This window comes from Porites lutea, chromosome 5 (genome assembly GCF_958299795.1).
Source record: "Porites lutea chromosome 5, jaPorLute2.1, whole genome shotgun sequence".
Taxonomy (NCBI): domain Eukaryota; kingdom Metazoa; phylum Cnidaria; class Anthozoa; order Scleractinia; family Poritidae; genus Porites; species Porites lutea.
Window position 1 is genome coordinate 31,166,748 of NC_133205.1, and position 21,107 is coordinate 31,187,854.

At 37.4% G+C, this 21,107-nt stretch overlaps 1 protein-coding gene across 3 annotated transcripts; it reads left to right on the forward strand.

Moving 5' to 3' along the window:
* Positions 1-9,901: 9,901 nt before the first annotated feature.
* Positions 9,902-21,105, forward strand: LOC140938863 (delta-aminolevulinic acid dehydratase-like). Of its 3 annotated transcripts, none has more exons than XM_073388387.1 (12): positions 9,902-10,065; positions 12,715-12,765; positions 14,423-14,519; positions 15,937-16,072; positions 16,200-16,283; positions 16,721-16,809; positions 17,184-17,239; positions 17,768-17,855; positions 18,346-18,432; positions 19,170-19,199; positions 19,705-19,804; positions 20,521-21,105. In XM_073388387.1, exons 1-12 carry the CDS (start codon positions 9,923-9,925, stop codon positions 20,580-20,582), a joined length of 1,023 nt encoding a protein of 340 aa, XP_073244488.1. In that variant the 5' UTR covers positions 9,902-9,922; the 3' UTR covers positions 20,583-21,105. The 3 variants fall into 3 exon arrangements, with proteins under 3 accessions (XP_073244488.1, XP_073244489.1, XP_073244490.1); XM_073388389.1 differs by having other exon boundaries at positions 9,924-10,065; positions 14,428-14,519; XM_073388388.1 differs by lacking the exon at positions 19,705-19,804.
* Positions 21,106-21,107: the final 2 nt, after the last annotated feature.

A 21,107-nucleotide genomic window follows, 5' to 3' on the forward strand; every position in this document is an offset into this window, starting at 1 on the left:
CAAGTGCTTCGCATGCACGAGTAGGCAGAGCCCCACTGCTAAGTAAGTCTACCCATATCAGAAAATTTGGTAATCACATGACCATACACCCACCCACTGACTGTCCGTCTGCACCACAGGCATACCAATGTAAAATAACTAAATCAACAGGTAGGGCAACCCAAATGCAACTTGAGGTTATCTTGGCAGGAAATCGCATAGCCACCCAAGTCTCGTAAAGCAGAGACAACTTAAGAGTCAGTAAAGACGAAAACAGAAAGCGGAAATTGTTTCTGTATCCATGTTGTCTGAAGTATTAAGCTTAGATTAATTGCGTGTCCACAAATTTCGAAAACAGAGTGAGAACGACAGAGAAAAAGAGAGAGTAGGTGGCAGGCCAGCGAAATGAAACGAGAAAAAGGGCGAAAGATATCTAGAGAAAGAGATAACAAAGGAGACATTTTTTTGTTGGAAGAACAACATGACAATTTTGTAGCAGTGGTGAGAAAATACGAAATGCTAGTGGCCACCAATGCAAGGTGAAAATAAGCAACAGTGAAAAAAAAGTGACAGGAACAAGTACGACATTTCCTCCATACAACATGTAACTAAGAAAATTCTGGAAGTTTCACGTTGTAGTCATGCAAAAAAACGGCAAAGAAATGTACAAAAAAAGTCTGCTGCACATGCAAAGTTGCTTTTTTGCTAATTAGACATTATTGTTGTTTTTCACCGTTCACCCGCATTGCCTGAACCGCTTAGCATTACACTATTTTATATCATCGGGAGCTTCGCTTTTAGCACTGGCTAAATCTATATATTATGATTTTAGGCCGACTTCCTGGCATATATGTATATGTGGCTAATAATACAGTGCACACGTAATATATGCCAGTCTGAGAGATACGTGGACATCCATGATCATCAAATTGGACGGTCTCTGATATCCAACAAATGATAAACTTACCGTAAAAGTTTGGTAATGTTTGTTTCTGTTTGTTCTTGATTAAGTACATAACCAGAATTGTTGTTTGCAATTCTTTAGAGATATGAAAAAAAACATTCAGGTATTCCTAAAGGTAGGAAACCTTGTAATTTGGCATTAATATACAATACATTTTTCATATAGCTTTTTTTTGTTGTTGCTGTTTCTGAAAAAAAAAATTGGCTACTAACTTTTTGGACTTGGCGACCACTTTGGAAAATTTAGGAGCCTGATTTCTTCTTGGGAAAAAAGTTAATTTCATGCCCTAAATGTTACTCACACACAAACTGGGAATTTTTTTCCCTTCCAACATTGCCAACCTTGCTTTGATTATGCTGTTAGTTGGGCTGATACTTAGGTTGCTTCGTGTTTAAGGTAGCATCAAAATATTTTGAGAACTAACAACTTAATGGTCGGCAGGAGATTAACATTACCATATAGGTTCAAACAATCTCTGGGTACAGAACCAAAAATCTGCATGCAATTCGCAATCACAAGGCTTGTAACTCTTTGTTTGAACCACATGACAAGACAGGTACATCTTTTGTGTCTGTCCGTAAGATAACATTTTTTCCATGGAATTTGCATGAAAATACAGTTAAGGTTCTCAGCAGAGAAAAAAGCATTCATTCTTGACCACCATGTTATCATGTGCAAACCAGGGATAATGACAATGTGTTTGTGAGCTCCATTCATTAATTGCCATCAAACAAAACTTGACAAAAAATACAGTACAAAAATGCTGTACATAGCAAGAAAAAGCCAAGATATGTAAGGCACATATTGCATATCAAATGCTAAAAATACCTGATTTGATGCTGGGCATGGTACAAAGAAAACTAACCAGTCACAGCACCTTTTCTTCCCCAAGGAAGTGTCCTCATCCCTCTCAAAATCATTGAACATTTTTACCTCTAAAGGCAAAAGCAAGAGAATGTTTGCTAAATCAGAGGAAGTTGGGCAAAATTCTATAAGAAAGTTGGCATGATGAAACTAATGACAAAATAATGTAAATGACATATGGGCTAGTGCATGTTAACAACAACACCTTACCAGAAGGGCAAGGTTCAAACGGATTTTCTTTGCACCCTGGCTTGTGCGATCCAACCATCAAATGTTACTGTACACTGTAAGAAAAAGCCAAAACATAGAAGGCTTGATTATTAACCCATTCACTGCTGAGCCAACTGTAACCGCCCATGCAGATACATTTTGGTTGTGATCAGATTTAATAACCCATTCGCCCCTGGAGATTTTGCCGAAAGACTTGTTTTGAGGCTAGTCAAGCAGTTTTCTGGTCACTGCAATGCTACATAGAGATAAAACTTGCCACAAAGCCGTGTACAGGTCATACACTTCACAGCCTTCTGATCCAGATGCAAAATATTAGCTTACGAAGTTCAGGCATGTGCAGAAAGCAAAATTTAAGCCCCTCAACTAACTTCAAAACTTGTTTTTTTCCAGCAAAACTCCTAGGGACAAATGGTTTACTTGCTAAAAGATACCCGAATTGTTGCTGGGCATGATAGCACCTCATCTCTTTGTACAGATTCAATCATCATGTGATTATCTTGGTAAAGTTTACTGTTTGTTTAGCCTGCAAAAACAGACATATTTCCAGTTGTTGCTATCTCCGCTTGACACATAAAACAAGGGGATAGAAGACATATGCCTGGATGCCTTTTAATAAAGATACAACAAAAGGGAACTGAAGCTGCACATTTATGAAAGCACAACCTTATATAGGGGTATAGTACCTGGTACCCACGGGCAAAATTATTTAGGATCCTAATACAGCAGCTATTTAAGGGGAAAATGGAACTGAATAAGTACACTTTTTAATACATAAAGCAATTCATACATTAAGCAGGTTGGTGTCATACTTCCAGTGAAAATGACCATGGCAAATGGCACCTGTTATGACAGTGCATTTTAACAAAATGCAATGGCTCTGTCTGCAGTAAAGTTGTAGCTTTTTCTATATCCTTGATTTTGCTTCATTTTAAGTCACATCTTTTGGTTTTGTGCCCCTTTGAAACAATTAAAGATGGGACCATCAAGAAAATCTGAACCGAGTTGTTTTTATTTTGTCCTGAAGTACTTTTACCGGTATTTGCCTTAATATTCAAATGTACATGCTACACAGGGCTTTCAACAAACTTCTTTCCCCAGCGGGAAAGAAATCTCGGGTGTTTTAATACTAGCCCAAAGTTAAATTCCCTGCTATGTCCCAGGTCAGGTTTTTACAAAGAATAGTGAGCCTCCGTATGGGTTCTTTCTGACTAAATCAAAGTCACTAATACCATTGCCATTGATGAAGCAACGATCTTTGCAATTTCATTTCAAACAATATTGACAAAATAAGACGCACAATGACAGTGCAAAGAAAGCTGCAGAAAGTTGTGCTGTATGTTTACAGTTTTTGTATTGCTTATATTTCATTTCTGTTGATGTTATGGTTACGCTGAACTTGCTAGTAGCATTACCAGGCAAAACAATTCTTGATATGTAACGATTTTGCTTGAAAAACCAACAATTTGATGGAATACGCACAATGAAATTGACTCTACAGATACCCATACAGCGGCTCAATTTTATCAATGGTTAACCTTTACCTGTAACCACTTTCTCTGCTGGCCAAGCCCATCAGGCCATGCTTTAAGGTGCAGAATTGTTGCAATCAGTCTTTTTAAGGGACTGTTAAAAGAAAAAAATAACTCGTTGGTGTTCAAGCACAAGTCACTAAAACATGTTCTTAAGCAAAAATTCCTTGAATTTGTTGCTGACTAATTGAAAAAGACTAATAAAAAACAATCTTTTAAATTAAAATCTTTAAGTTGAAACTATGTGGGTACAAGGTTGCATTTGAAGCAAAACTAAATATCTTTACAGAAGAACTACACAACATTAACAGCACTTGTAGTAAGTCTTACAGCAAGGTGCCCAAAAGTGTGACTGCTTTTGATTTATTTACATTCTTTCGTGCAGAATTAATTTAATCAGAAGACAGCTGACATGCACTTTAATTTATTGGTCCTGCTTTTTCTTGAAAAATGTCACGAGCACCATTCTACACATGATGTAAAATTAATTTTATGAAAATGCATCTGTTTGCTTTCGTCCAAAAATGCCCCGCACTAACTTCCAATGCCTTAGCCCCTCCCCGTCTAAACGTCCAGTTGACGTCAATACATATGTCGACCGCTATAAAGGGGGTCGATAAGTGATCTGATCATGATCCCGCACTAAAAAGGTAAAGAACAGCCTTGAATATTTTCTATATCGTGGACAATTGTTCGAAATGATAAAAAACATTCACTCAATCTTTCGCTTGTAGAATAATGTGATGAGCAGCTGGCCCGGGTTGTTCAAACGTTGGATAGAGCTATCCACCGGATAAATCACTATCCAGCGGATAAATATTGGAGAAACAAGTTGCGCTATCCAGTGGATAGCGTTACCCACCTTTCGAACAACTAGGGCCAAAGCTTATCAAATCAAATGGTTTAAAAGCACTCCTCGCGCGCAGCTACGTAGATGCAGTGGTGCGTATTTGAATAGAAGACTTTCAAAAGCCTTCGAAACTTTATAAAGAAATAAACTAGATTATGATTTTGGTAAAAAGGATCACTATAATAATTAATAAGGAAAGCAGCTCTTGTTCGGGCAGAAACATGATACCTTGGAGAACACAGTTCACTCGAGGCTGCAAGCCTGGCTTGAAATACTTGCAAGCAACAAACTTAGTTACACAATTAGATGAAAATTTTACACTGAACTGCACAATAACAAAATTTCAATAATACTTCAACAAACGTACTGCCTAAAATGAAGACAAACTCACAAAAAAAGCTTAACGTACCTGTTTTGCCGGGCGGTCGCCGTTACCTTCCCGCGCAATCTGTATGCTCCCAGAATGCACTGCCGCCCAGCCGACGGCAGTTTTTGTGGTCAGCGTTGAGTCAATACCAATAGATCCATTATGTAATTTCAATAAATTGTATTAACAACTGTTGATTGACTTGATTGTTAGAAGAGGTGCAAAAAAGCTGGTAGTCGGGGGACTTAACAGTGTCGTTGGCGAATATCAGCAAGCTTAAGCAACAAGAACATTGTTGTCTGCTGGTATGGGGAAAATAATCTTTTTCTCTCCCCAGGGTCTGACTTGATCCCAGAGGGGAGTGAGGGGGCACTCCCACTCACTATTAAAGCCATGCGGGTATGTGCCTTCCCAAAGGGTAGGTTTTTGCACCATTTTAGCTGAAAGAGAGTATTGACTTTGCTCGTTTTGGTCTGGAATCGGGTATGACTTTCAAGGATTCAAAATGGATTTTAGAAATCTTTTCTGTTGCTAGGCTGTTCTAATCTAAGTAATGATGACATAATTTCTTAAAATGCTAGGTCTGAGAATGGGTATGGATTTTAGAGGCCAGGTCTGAAAACAGGTGTGAGAAAAATGACAGTTTTTGGTCTGAAATGGGGTCAGGATTTGGAGAACCAGGCAGCACACCCCTGCCAAGAATTCCCAGGAGTACCCCCTGGGGACTTCATAAACCAAAAAGGTCACACAATAGAAAAATCTGTTCAAACGCTTTCAAACTAGTTGTGTCAGGCAGTAGCCTGTTCCAGGCGCTAAGATAGTAGAGTGCACCAGCAAAACGAGGGGGGGATGAGGTTCCCTCCCCGTTTCCCCCTCTAGTCTCCCCTCATTTTTTTTTCTCCGTGAATTTTTCTCCCACGCGCTACTATCTGAATGCCTGGAACAGGCTAGTCAGGCAGGAGCATTCCAACAAATGAAAAACCAAACTCTGAGCTCAGGTTGCCATGGGCCTTTTTCAAAAATACACCTGGGGTATACAGGGATATACGAGAGTCTCCGCCCAAACCCCTACCAATTTATATACCATTTTTGACCGAAAAGGTACCATTTTCATAAACCTTCTATTAACAAATGGTACCCGTTTCACAGTTTAGAACTTTACATCCCTTTTTAATGCTGTGAATGCACTGTTCTTTTAAATATGAATAAATCACTAAACCAGAAAGTTTTCTTGTTTTTTTACAAACTGAAAAGACAGATTTGCCAACCCTTTTATATACTTGAACTACATACAACTGAAGCCCCAAAAAGGAAACCCTCTTGGGCAGAACCTCCCCATATAGGCCATTTTAACAAGTTCAAACCCCTCTGTCACTCCCCCCACCCCACCCCCCCTAAAAAAAAGAAATTGAAACAACTCTCATGGTTCCAAACTTCTGTCCATCAATACGATATATTATAATATTGTAAACAGGTTACTAACCGCTCGGCTTGAAAGACTCAAACATTAAATTGGCCAGCTTAAGCGATATTTAAAATTTAAACAGGGCACACGTAATGGACATAACATATTCTAAAATGGTGTTCACTTCACTGTGCAAAAAAATTCCTCACAGCTCTACCACCAAGAAAGTACTCTGCACATAGAAATCCCACCAGCTCTGCAGGCTAATTCAGCGGATGAAAACAGGGGACACTACTCTGAAAATATTTCAGAGTATATGGGTGGGATGTGCAGTTGTCAGGAAAGACTAAAAAGGTCAGGGTGGCTTTAAGAGAAAAAAGTGCCAAATAAAGAAAGACCAAATTAATAATCACACAAGACAATATATAAATTTTTTTATTCTTTCAATTTCGAACAGTATACAATCAAGCAAACAAGCAATAGCTAGGCCACTTATTAGAGGCTTTGGCAAAACCTGATCAGACCGGATGGGATCAACCCCTGTATTTCAGTAAATGACAAAAGGTTAAGGATAGTGTTTCAGGGGTTAATCCGATCTGGTCCAATCCAGATATTGTCAATGGCCAATAATTATTAGCTATGTGTTTTAAAAAACTGAATAACTTTTTGAATATCAGTGAAATTCACTGAGTTATTCAATTGATTTTTTGTCTTTCAGAGCAAAATCAAAGACCATTCTAGACAATATTTCAGTACAATAAAGATGAATCTACATTAATGTATAGTTTACAGTTAACATAGGAATTAATGAAAGAACTGGTTAAAACTAACAACATTTCCACATGGCTAAGCCTTTAAAAAATAACAATCCTAATTGTTATTCAAGGACACATTTCATGTAAACATCCATCCAAAGTCTTAAAGTCACTGTTGTTTTGGTGCTCTGGAAATGTTGCTTTATCGAGCAGATGGGTCAGCTCTTGCAACAGCTTACAGTCAAGAGGGGAAGTCTAATTATAGTAAAGCTCCAAGTTCATTCCATCATGAATTTCATCTGAGGTAGTTATGATCAAGGAATAAATAAGGCAAACACCAACACAGGTGACTAAACTACATGTAAATTACCGTAACAAGATTGTTAGCACTGCAAAATTATTAATCAGTTTTGTATTTATGCAAAGTATCTGGTAACTTGCAAATGTAGATAAGTCATCTTTTTCTGCAACTCCAAGCATTACATCCAACTCAAGTTTTGTCTTTCAACCCTTTAAGATGGATTATTTTAAATACTGAAGAAGTGCAAGCAGAAAAGCCTTAAATGATTATCAATAACATGCCTCAAATAATTCTCTGTTGTCTTACAAGATAACATAGGACAATTACGAAGGAGGATCTAGCAGCCTGTCAGAAATCACGTTTTTTCAAAAACTCATAAATTAAGGTAGAGTGAAATGATTTTTAAAACCTTGAAAGACCCTATCCCTGGAAAAGACACTCAGCTCTAACATTTCAGCTGATTACCAAGTGGGCCATCAGACATCAATCTCTTCATTAAATCCTACTTGACAAACTCAACCATTACAGTCCCAAGAGTGGCCAACATCAATTTTCTCTTAACAACATAAACATGATCACCTAATTGAAAACGCTTGATCTTTAACCAAATTGTCCAAACTAATCTTAAAAGAGAGGTATAGAGATCAGCCTAGAGAATTTGAACATGGACCTTGAAGCTTAAAGGGTTAATAGTAACCACAGTGGCGGATCCAGGGGTGGGGCGTGGGGGGTCCCCCCCTTATTTTTAGACCAAAAGGAGGCCATGAAGGGCAGAAAAAATTTTTTGGAGACCAGGCTCCCCCTTATATCTCAGAGTCTAGATGACTGCCCCCACCCTCCCCCCCCCCCCCTTATCTGAAGGTCTGGATCTGCCAATGTAGCAGATTGATAGAATTGATAAATTTCATATGGGAACATTATCAAAAGATACAATCCTCAAGTGTTATATGGTCTTTAAATATGGTGTACCTGCAAGAAAGCATAACAAGGGACAAAATCATGGACTTATTTATGCTACTTTGTTTAGCTAATTAACAGCAGCAAATTGAAGTATCTTGGTGACCAGAACACATACCATTTTTTCAGTATAATTCTGTCCCATTTTGTTCCGGTCTGAGCGGCAATTAGTTTTTTCAAATCTCCCACTGTGTCATCTGGACTAGATTATGAGTCAAGAATTATCAACAAACCCGTTGCACATGTAGTTGAAGTTGTAATATTGAATAGTTCAACCAGCAACTGTAAAATAAAATTAATGACAGCCCTATGCATTTCAGACAGCTAGGGTGTGTTTGGAGAGTAAAGTGTGCACCACATATTCTTTGTTTTAAGCAGCATGAAATCAGAGAAAATTATCATTATTTATCACTCAGCAAAATTATCTCAGCGATAGAGAGGACTACCTTTCAAGACAGGAGGATTAAAAATGCCTTTTTTATCTTCCTTTACATTGTTTTAGTGAATTAGAGTATCATTTTGTGTTGTCATTACTGATCTTAGACTAAAACTTGAATCAATCATTTTATACGCTCCAGTTACATGTTGCTTGACAAAAACATTTTCTTAAAATCTGGCTTAAACCTGGGTTTAAACTTGACTATCTATCAAGCCTTGTGGGGAACCTGGTCCTCACCTGGACTGCAAATAACTTCATAACTTATTTCCTCGATTAAGCAGCTGAGCACACAGCACACACTCTAATAAGCCTCCTCAACCCCTCGAATAAGCGCCAACCCACTAGGCCAAAACTATATCACACAGGGGCCCCCTCTCCTATCATTTTCTTGAATAGTAGGAATACAAGGAAAACTTATTTCTATTGCAACTTTACTGATAACTGTTTAAGCTTCAACTCATAAATCTTCAACATTTATACCGATTACATCTGTATGAAAACCAGCATTTTCTCATGAAATCTTGTTTAAAAACATACCGTTGATCAAAGCAATTTAAGAGCTGTCTCGCTTTTAATATAAAGAACTTATTGACAAGTACAATAAAAGACTACAAGGGCTGGTAAGTAAAAGGATACTTGCACTTCACCCGCACTTTCTTTCCCAGCCGATCATTACAAGTGATTTCAATCATTGTTGAATTTCGACCTAAGTTGGATCAAATACAAATAGCAAACATTAATATATTGACAATTAAATAATAAAAATGGGTTTACTTAGTATATAGTACTGCAAGTCACTATTAATTTGCATAAAAAACATAAAAAGACTGGCTTTTTCCCATGCAACTTAACTTGACGTAATATAAAAGAGGAAAGAATACCCTAAGATGCATTAAGCCTAGACATTTTCTCCTGCGTGACATAATTTTCAAAATGAATTTCTGCTTTTATTAAAGTGTATAACGCTAGGCTTACGTTTAGATCATGTTTGCTTTATAAATTTGACGACGTAAAAAGGATTTTAAAAGGGGTTAAACGTGCATAGAGAACTTTTAAAAATTTAAATTAAAAATCTTTCACTCATTTTGTGTATTCGTTAACTTACTTTCTTACAGAACGTATTCACCACTTCTGAGCTTCGACTTTTCACTTCTTGAATGTCGTCTAACTGAGTCTGTTGTGTAAGCGTTAATGCAGTGTCCTTCCTTGCAAGTGACGTGCCATTTTGTGCTCTCATATACCAAGTACCTTATTTCGAGGAATGTCCGCTGGACAGCTATAATGAAGCGCAAGGAAGAAATCAAAATGGCATCGTCATTCGGAGCAAGTTTACACAGTGGATACAATCACCCTGCTACAAGGAGCTGGCAAAGCACGAACACGGAAATTACCAGCAGTAATTTAATCTACCCTCTCTTTATTTCGTAAGTACAATGAAATCGTGTCCATTTATTCAATAAAATTCACGTACAGGCTAATCGAGGCAAGACAGCACATGCACAATGCTTGACAATGCAAAATCACGCTCTGTCACGAAAAGTCGTGTAGACGGAGGAGGTATGGAAATTCCTTGGTCAAGCCATATATATACTTAGAGATCAGCCGTTAATAATAATATATAGATTTAGCCAGGGCTAAAAGCGGGGCTCCCATTAATAAATTTATAATTTAAATTAAACAATAAACTTGTATTCGAATTCCACAATTCAGTTAACTTTAGAGCACATTTATGTGACTTTTGAGGGAACGGCTACCTGATTTTAGAGTAAAATAATTTGCAAACAGCCCAAGAGTGAACCAAATCTTACATCGAGTTGATAGCCTCATATGTACACCCAAAAACTGGTAATCATCTTCGATCACATTTAAGAGCCTTAATGGCTCTTGATCACCGTAGATTAATTAGTGGGAAAAAAAATCAGGCCAACTTTTTTGCGTTCGACAAGTTTACTTTGCAAAATCTTGTCAACAAATCTGGGTGCGTGTAAACCAACCTTTTATACCATTTATACATCACATATGAGGTGAAACAGTAGTATGAGGCACTGTTTTTATCATACCGGCAGACCTCAGACAGAAAGCAGTATTTCACAATACAAATTGCACTCATTCAATATTCATAAACTGTTAAAAAAATTTCCAAAATCAGCTATACGGCCATCCGGTTCTCACTTTTGTAGTGCCAGCTGTGGCGAGTGTTTGAATGAACATTAACAGAGTTACGCTCCAACATTATAAAGAATTTATTCTGTTTATTTTTCATTTAATGGTTTATTAACGCGCGGCATTTTGAGTACTCCTGCAAGCGATGTTCACTGAACGACTGAAAACAATCGGCACAGCGATTAAAATTACAAGAGAGACTACTAACAATCAATAAAAGAAATATAATTCGGTGAAACATATACAGAAACAACAATTTTCATTCAGGAAGACAAGTATTAAAGTATCCCTAAAAATCCTGAGTCTTCAAGCTTCAAGCTTAAGTTTATGTTTTAAGCCGGCTTCCCGGTATTTGCTTTAGGACAGTGCTTTTTTCAAAGACGAACTCGAGGCAAGAAAATCGCTCAAAGCTTTCTTTTCCGGCCAGAATTATAACTAAATATTCTTTAAACGTTTTCTTTCTATTTGCGGTGAGAAACTGTCTAAAGGCCTTTTAAAGTTCTGTAAGCTTATATCAAACCTGATACTCGGTCAGATCATTGTCTCAAATCTTACAAACGTGCATAAACTAAATGACCGCATAAACTCCGCTCGACTTCATTAAATTAGATCCAAAAAAACAAACATCAAATACAATAATTTCTCTGGCTTACCATTCGAGATGCAGCTCCTGAAAGGTATCAAGAAAAGCCAGTATCCCTTCAGACTTTGCAATCCTCTTACGCATCAAGCAAGGTGAAAACGAAAACGATGCCATCCGAAATCGGATTTCCGACATTGACAAGCGACGTATTCCTCAACCAAAAACCCAATAAACAAACTAGCCATGAATAACAGAGGACTCCTGATAGCAGCTGAATTTCATTTTGCACATCCAGTGGAACAAGACAGTTAAAAACATCACTAGTTGACACAAAACTCTGTCAGCTTCAGCTGTCAAAGTAAACAAGATTCAAGATGCTGCATAAATTTTCCGCATGAACTCACCTGTCAAATTTTGACCAATCAGAGCATAAAAATTGGACGTAGAGCGTGACCAACGCGTGACCATGGTGAGAAAAGTCAAAAGCAACTGTCTTCCCTGCCTGTAACAGCTGGCTGAATTTTCGCGTCCGAGGTCAGTTTGCAATCAAAATTTTGATTGTGTAGCACATAAACACAACATATTTCATATGAATTTAGAAAAAACTTGAACTTGAGCCTGCGATCACTTGAAAACTAGTAACTTGTCAGCGGATAACTTCAAAAAAATACTTGACCTCGATGGGTCGACACTTGAGCCCGCGATACGGTCAAGTGATACTGGTCAGCGGGTACCCTGTTTTGACAGCTGTCAATTGATCAAAACATTGATGTCCAATATGTGTGCATTATCAGTTTAACTAGTAAAAGTATGAGATTGAACATTGTTCGCGATCTTGTAAAACAATTAACTGGTCAACGGACAGCTTCCAAATAAATCACGTCACCTCGATGAGTTGACACATGAGCCCGCGATATGGTCATGGGATATTGGTCAGTGGCTATCCTGTTTTGACAGCTGTCAATTGACCATATTGTGAATGTCCTTCATGAATGTCCTATATTAAAGATGTGGACTTGCCAAGACACGCCTGAGACACCCCTCCCTTCCTTTTGATAGTCTCCCCTACCCCACCCGTACAATCTGTAGACGCGTACGTACGTATGTACGTACGTACGTACGTACGTACGCTCGGTCAATCACGTGACAACCAAACGAAAAGAGGTTGACCATATTCCATGAGTATGGGGCTCTGTCCCACGCGCGCTTCGCGCGCGCGGGAGCCCCGCTATATTAATATGTATATTGCGTACCAAACAGTTTGAAAGTCGGAAGTAATTGCACAACTGCAATAATAAATTTACTATGAAACTTACTGTTCTTATAGAGACGATGCTGATGCACATGAAGCAATCTCAAGTCTTCCCGGGCAATTTAGGTATCTGATATATTTGTATTTCATTCACTTTCTCTGCTTTTTAAGAAATTATTTCCAACTTTTCGTTCATTGTGGCTTCCAAGCGGTGATGGGTCGAATTATCGGGGCAACCCCATCCCACGTATTGATGTAAATAAATTGATTGTTTGATTGATTTGGAGAGAATTCCAGTTCATTTTTTTTAGCATGAAATAAAGAAAGATTAAAGATTCCTCCTCCTCCCAGCCCATCATGAATATTTTTGAAGAGCTTGTAGAAGCTAGAATTGTTTGAAACAGATTTCCCTAGTGGCACAATCAAACAGACGCTCTACCCAGATCTAGGTAGTGACACATAATCAGTGTGGAATTCATTTCACGTGCTTGTTTCTCAGGTGTCATTTTGCGGGAGAGTCAATGATGGGGTCATGAAAAATATAATTTTTTAACTCAGGCTTTGGTTTGAGCTGGGGTTTTTCCCAATTGATGTTTTCAAGTTTTTGAGCTTGGAAAATTTCCACTATTGTTGTTCGTATCAACCTCCTCTTCAGCCATCAATAGTTGTCAGATATCCTATCACTTAATAGATTAGATGGTTTGGAAAACCTTGTTATGTTCTGATACTAATCCTAATGGGTTATTCCAAAAAAAATCCACACCCCCACGACGGAAGGCACGGTTTTTTGACCCCTCATCCACCTGGATTTCCAAAACTGCTTGAGCCCCCCTCCCCTCAGGATTTCCAAGTTCAAAGAATAAAATTGTTAGATGCCGTGATTTTACTTTACACTCAATGTAGAAGAATCCTTTTAGGCACTTAGATGATCTTTTTATTACATAAGTTTCATTTTTCCGTGAATTCTGTGTTTGTTGCGAACGTTAAGATTCCATTTTCACATCTTCTTCAACAGGCTTACGCTTGTTGCAAATAAGCTCGTATTTGAGTGGACTTCTCTTTTTTTCTAGAACAGGCAAAATGTACAGCAATATATACTACAATAAAGCTCAAAACTAACTATGTTCTTGAATATTAAATGGTTCTCTTCTTTGTCGATAAAAAATAACTGCAAAAGAAAGAAAAAGGACACTTAGCGGGATATTACATGACACGCTGTACCACTTGCCACAACACTTGCCTTTCAAAATGGCCACCAAACAATCACGAACAACCACGCTTACAAAATGTACTTGTAAGGCCTATTTAGTGGCAAATCACCCTGAAATAACATTAACCTTGGAAAAATGTATAATTCGAGGTAAAATAATTGTTTGCTTTACTTGAACTGAGCGCTTTTTTATGAATTATGTGGTTCTTCTTGATATCTTCAAGTTATCGCACGTCGTTTCTATAAAAGTAACGAGGGTGAGCCTATGGATGGAAACTTAACATAAATGTGGTAAGAGGTCTGTTAGTTTGAAAGAATAATAAAATTTGAAAAGGCAAAGCAATTTTTTAAAAACTTATCAAGTGAAGCGATTGAAACATCAATGAAATCAAAAGTTATGCCCAAAGATGTATTTTTAGGTTCAGAGCCCCCTTCGCGTCTGGATTTGTAGAGCCATTAACTGCCCCTCCCATGAGATTTTCCAGCATGCCTTCCGTCATGGGGGTGTGGATTTTTTCTGGAATAACCCAATAACAGTTAGTAAATTATGTCAGTTTCGATTTTTGATTTCAGAATAGGTGTTAACAACATAGAGAAGGTAGTTTCACCACTGGTAGAGAAAGGGCTCAAATCTGTGTTATTATTTGGAGTTGTCACAAAACTAGACAAGGTACATTGCTGCTTAAAGGAGCTGTGTCACGAAATTCAGACAAATTACTAGGTAATTACAAAATGCCCATTAAATTAAGAGAAACGTAAAAATAACCGCTTAAAACATTAAAGGAAGTTTAAAATAACACAACAGAAACAGCAGATTCCACGGATGGGCAAAACTGAAGAAGACTGAAATGGATTGAAATTAGGGTTTTTGAAAACTGTTCAGCCCAACAGTTTTTCAAAGTTGATCCCTGCTGCTTGCAATTTCAAAAATAATGCTGAGGAGACATATTTGTTTGTCTCAGATCTCTGATTTTGTCATTTACTTGTAATTTAATTCTTTGCTTACTTTAAGTTCCATAGGGATTGAGGGCGAGTAATTGGCAAAATTAAACAAAATAAGCTAGACTGCTGTGACACAGCCCCTTTAAGGTGATTCCCTGGTTTTGCATTGCGCATCTGTTACTGCGCATAACAAGATGGCTGCCATAAAAAAGAGCATGTGAAGTAACATTAATTAAAATAAAGTTGACTGAAGAGAAACGCTATTGGAATTTTTGCTTGGGGTTATTTCTTGCTGAGGTGAGACTCAATGTGTTGGGAATGTGCATAACATAAGCAGTGCAAGTGTTGCTGAGTTCAACTTCCTCACGGAGAGCCACGCGTACGATAATAGATGTTTAACTTGTGCTTACTCACTTTGATTTTCATTTAAACACTTTTTTTATCACATTGTGTCCTAAATGTGATTTTCTCGATGTAAATTCTGTAAAAACGGATTTTTTAATACTTTCTTGCCCCTTTCACATACATTCTGTTTTGAAACTCGCCCCAGTCCTCTCTCAAAAATCGGAGAAAATGCATTTGGTACGCACTTTCTGCCGCTCTACCACAAAAATGAGTACGGTAACCCCCATTTTTTATTTCATGATTTAAATAAGGACAGTGCTTCCTTTTGATGAGAAAAAAAACGGCTCAAATCTATGTTCAATTTTTTGGCAATTTACTAAATTGTACGGATTGAGCTATCATGGGTCGAATAGCGCGTGCCTAATTTAATTCTATTTTGAAGCGTAAAGTAAAAACAAAGGCATTTTTCTGGTATGTAAGTGGATAAACAATACATTAAAGTCAATTTCTGTGCGATATCATGTGCATCATCGAAAAAATCTCTCCTTTTTGTCTAGTTTTGGGCTGCAAGCGGTTTTTGTCAAAGGGTCCTAAATAGCCATATTTGTCAGCATTGTGACGTCAAAACGAGCATGGTGACCCCCGCTTTTTATTACTTTTTTATCATCTATCATTAGGTTCTTTTACTAAGGAATCACCTTAATTGTTATTCTTGTAGAAAGCTGCTCCTGGAATGAAACATAAATATTGTTCCTTTGATAGCTGCAGAAGTAACATTAAGGGTTGTCTATCTCCTTCAGAGTGAGACTGGTCATAACGCAGACAGTGATGTATGTCCTGCTATCCTAGCCACAAAAAAGCTGCATTCATTGTACCCTGATCTACTTATCTGCTGTGACGTATGTCTTTGTCCATACACAAATCATGGCCATTGTGGTATGTTCACAGGAGATGTTTTCAATGTAACTTTGCTAATAACATATTGCCTTTTATTTTAAAGGAAAAATGATGTTTTCTGCAAAGTTTTCAATGTAAATTGTTAATTATTTTATATTTTCACCAGGCATTCTTAACAAAGATGGATCTATCAACAATCCAGAAAGTATCAAGAGACTTGCCGAAGTATCTTTGGCTTATGCCAAAGCAGGTATGAAGATTTTGCAGACACTTTATTATTTTTTGTGGAGCTTTTAGTTTAATGTATTAATTCCATATGATTTTCCGAAAAACTTTATCTTCTGTTAATCTTTTATGCACTGTTTTTTTTCTTCCCATACAATCTTTAATCATTTTAATCAGTGACATGTAAAATTAAAATATTTCCTACATGTAAATTGAGTGGCCTTCCAAGATTAGCTGTAGCTACCTGCAGGCCTGTGCACTCTTGTAAAACACAATAAGGGAAATAAAATGTTGTTGTTGTTATTGTTTGTTATAAATACATATGCAGCATCTAGACTAGTAACCAGAAGGGCATAAGTTCCACTCCTGTTGGGAGTAATTGGATTTTTTCCTCCAAACCACCTGCGTCATTGACTGAAAAATGTCTTTCTTATGTCCTGTTTCTTTTACTGTACACTGTAGGTTGCCATGTAATAGCACCATCTGACATGATGGACAATAGAATAGCTTCCATAAAGGACATTTTACATAAGAATGGCTTTGGAGGCAAGGTATTATACTAACTATCTTATGTTTGTTTACCCTAGAACAAGTTATTCTTCTTCTTGTTTTTTTTTCACAATGGCCAGCCATTTTAAGAAAGGTAGAATAATATCTTGCATAGGGCAGTTTAAAAGCTTGAGCCACTACCATGTTGTCCTTTCCTTCTGAGATGATGGGCATCTCTATTTCAAATGGAAGTCCACCCCCTAGGTTTCGAATCAGCTGCCTCCCAACAAGGCGTCGAAACTGACTAACTTTTTTCAAGACAATTGATAAAAAAAAGTACAATTAACACTGGTTAGTGCTATTGTGACATTTCCAAAAGTTTATTCTATTCTGTTATGAATGACTGATCAGTAAATTGTTTTGGTTTCGTATATAGGTTGCAGTAATGAGCTACAGTGCAAAGTTTGCCTCCAGTTTTTATGGTCCTTTTAGGTTGGTTACAAAATGTAATATATTATTAGTCAATAAGTGTTATCATTTGATAATACTATTATTAATTAAATGTACAGTGAAACAAGCTGGGCAGACTGTGCCTAATGATGTGTTGTAAGATGTGAAGGAGGCAGTTTTTCACCTTCTATACTTTTCCCAAAGAAATAAAAACTCATTTGTGCAACTTTCATCAGTCACCGTACAATCCCACAATCACAGAACTGTAAGCGCACACTTAATGGAGTATTTTCTCAAAAAGTTCCGCTTCCTTCTATCATCTCACTTCTAACGTACTATCTATTGTCTTGACATTTGAATGACTCCGTAAGCATTCCTTTTCATTTCCACAGTAGTAGTATAGTCATTAACTATGAAGAACGTGTAGCTACTATATAAACACGTAAGACTACAGTTACACAGTAGGCAACGACTGAATTGTCTGGATGTGTTTATGGTGGTACCATGGTAATCAATTCTCAGTACGTAAATGTACTCAGTTTCATACACTGTAGTTCTCATTACTTCCAGAGATGCAGCTAAGAGTGCACCAGCCTTTGGTGACAGAAGATGCTATCAGCTGCCACCAGGAGCTAAGGGCCTTGCAGCTAGAGCTGTGGTAAGTTCTAGTAGGCAATTGCATTTAAAGTATCTACGCAAACACATCATTCAACCACCCCATCCGATCCCCCCGTAATCGTAAGAGTATACAGGACACATCTATGTGAAACTTGTACAAATGACCAAACTCATCATCAGTTCTCAGTTACCAGTACCAAGTGGCCAAAGATCTTAATGGTGCACAGAAAGTCATAGGTTCAGCTTCTTTCAGGACACAGCTTATTTGTTTCTCTTTCACTTGTGACAAGCTGAATATTCGATCCTTTTGTTTCATGATCAAGGTCAAGGTTTACATCCTTCTTTTTTGTTTCTTTCATATTTTATTGGTCAAACAATTTCTGTTAATCCATATCAAGTTTTAAGCATTGATAGAGATTTGATTCTGCCTGGCTTTCTTCAACTAGCATAAAGCATAGCCTAGATGTTCTTTTTACCAGAAGCATATCACCCCTTAAATGCTTCTGCTTGTTACCAATATGGTTGTTTAGGAGCGGGATGTTCAAGAAGGTGCAGATATGGTCATGGTGAAACCTGGGATGGCATATCTTGACATCGTGAGACAGACGAAAGATAAGGTACCATGAAGCTTTTATGTTGTTGATTGTCAATGAGAACTGTTTCCTTCAGAGATCCCAGGGGTTTTGAGAACTTTGTCATCTACTTTACTATCATCATCAGTGATTCAAGATTAATGCCAATTTTTAGTGACTGGGTTCCCTCTAAATACAGTGTATATGAAAACCTAAATTTCTCAACATTTGGGGTCCTAAAGGAAAACTTACTGTCATACTACCCAGCTATAAACACCTCAGATAACTGAAAAATGTTTATTGTACTATGACAAATTACAATAAAGGTCAGGACACACGAACTACCAACAAAACCACAAGCTAATTAACGTTGTTGCCTGTGGTTTAGTCTTCCCACATGTGATTCGCTTTTTCCTTGTAACACAATAACATATCACAGATATTACTGGTGTTTATGGCTATTTGTTTCACTGGGTAACATGTGTTTAGTTGCTATTGAAAACCATTCCTTTTGAACACCTTTCTTGTATTCCTGCAGACGACACCACCAACTCAATCTTGGGTTGAGAATGTACAGTGATTTTTGCTCAAACCTATTCCATTGTGTTTGCTCGCTAGAGTAGAATGCGGGAAAGGTCGGTTGGGTCTTCAGATTGAGGTCTTTTATTTATTTACTTTTTCGTTTGTTTTGATGTGCAGTATTATTTGTATCTATTATCATATTAATAATTATATTCAATTCAAAATTATTATTTTCTTTTTTAACTCCCATTTCTCTATAGTTTCCTGATATACCTCTAGCAATTTATCAGGTGTGTAGACAGTACTTTTATAGGTCATTAATAACGTTAACAATGGCCAGTCCTTTATATACATTGTAGGTCAGATGACCACATAAAACTGAATGGCTGCTACCAGTGTAATGTATAAAACATGGCATTGTTAATAACACATTAAATTGAAGCTTTTGTGATGCACTATGGGCAAAGATAATTTTTTCTGACTCAAGGGTTATATCAGAAATGAGATAAAGTTAGTTTTATAACCTGTGGGAAATCACCTGAATCCCCCTGTTTTTTATAAACCCACTGTTATGGACAAAAGAAGATGGAATGGGAAACATTGAAGACATCTGGAAGTAATCCCCCATTAAAATACCCCTTACCTTTTACATTCTAGGCACCATCCCCTCAGTAACACCCTTTTTTCCAACTAAATTGATAAACCTGCATTAATTTTATGTTTCACCTCTAACATGGATTTGAACAAGTGTAAAACTTGATATTGTTTTGATGCAAGATGATTAAACTGCTGCAGGTTTCAGGGGAGTATGCTATGCTGTACCATGGAAGCAAAGCTGGAGCATTTGATTTAAAAAAAATAGTGATGGAATGTCTTACATCAATGAGAAGAGCAGGTAAAGCTATGCGCAAGCGGACGCAACAACTGCCAACATTGTTCCACCCACAATGTTGGGAGTTGTTGCCTGCTTTTTGGCAGTAGTGTGCAAACGGATGCAACAACTCCCAACAATGTTGGGACCTGCAGTGCATCGTGGGAAGGATACAACCCATAAGACTGTACACCATGTGTAAGTAATGCGCATGTGTGGCCTTAATATTGTTGGAAGAGCTTTGCAAATGGATCCAACATTGTTGCGCTACGCTTTGGAGATCACGGAACAAAAGAGATGTTGGGAGTTGTTGGCTGAACAGTTTGACTGGTTTCAAACTTTGCGCAACAATATGTAACACGGTGTGCAAACAGAGGCAACATGTAACATCCAACAATGTTGGGAGTTGTTGGCCAACAATGTTTCGTCTGTTTGCACGCAGCCTAAGTCTTAAATAAAACGATGTTCTATTTTATGCAGTAATGGGTTTTAAGCAAAGGTATCATAGAGGGGTGATTAGTGAGCTTTCCATTGAGGAGGGGAAGATTGTCTCAGCACCCCACAGAGTTCTGTCCTTCATTGGCTCTGCTTTCATACAGTACATACGGTAGAGCAGGGCTAAGGCCATTGGAGAGATTAAGAATAATGCAAATAATAATACACTTTTTTGGAAACATCAAAAGTACCAAATAATTACATGGTGAATACACTTTCAAATGTCATCTATTTTTACTTTTTAGGTGCAGATATCATCATCACTTATTTTGTTCCTCAATTGCTGGACTGGTTAAGTGAAAACTGAGGATCAGCTCGGCAAATGGAAAACAGATAATGGTCATGTCAGCTTGGCACCACAAGATACACTCACATAACTCACCTTTCTAACATATAAAATCAGTAGTTAGGCTGTTTTAATGATATTTTGATGATAATTTCTTTTTTAACAATAGCCCATTTTCGAGTTTGCTATGACCGCTGAATTAAAAAAGTGGAGACGCATTTTTTACAGCCTTAGCCTCCATCTGAAGTAATATATTCACAAATTTCAACGAGAAAAAGACCTGTTTATTACTCTGCCTATTGTGTATATTCAAATTTCAAACACTTACTTGCCAGAATTTCTGAATATTTTACTTTAGGTTGAGGCTAACCCTGTATGAATGTGTCCTTAACGTTTGTTTTCAGCCGCAATTTTTAATTCGAAACTGGACTATTGTGTTAAATAGTTGTCGTAAATTTATTATTTTTAGATCACTTGATTATGGAATTGTGTATGTGGCTAAATAATTTTGCTTGGCACAATAAAATAAATGAATGTTATTTTGTT

Coding starts and splice junctions, on each gene's coding strand:
- LOC140938863 (XM_073388387.1), top strand. CDS start 9,923: ATGAAGCGCAAGGAAGAAATCAAAATGGCATCGTCATTCGGAGCAAGT. Junction 12,766..14,422: donor AGTCTTCCCGGGCAATTTAG/GTATCTGATATA, acceptor TTTTGATTTCAG/AATAGGTGTTAACAACATAG. Junction 17,240..17,767: donor AGTTTTTATGGTCCTTTTAG/GTTGGTTACAAA, acceptor CATTACTTCCAG/AGATGCAGCTAAGAGTGCAC.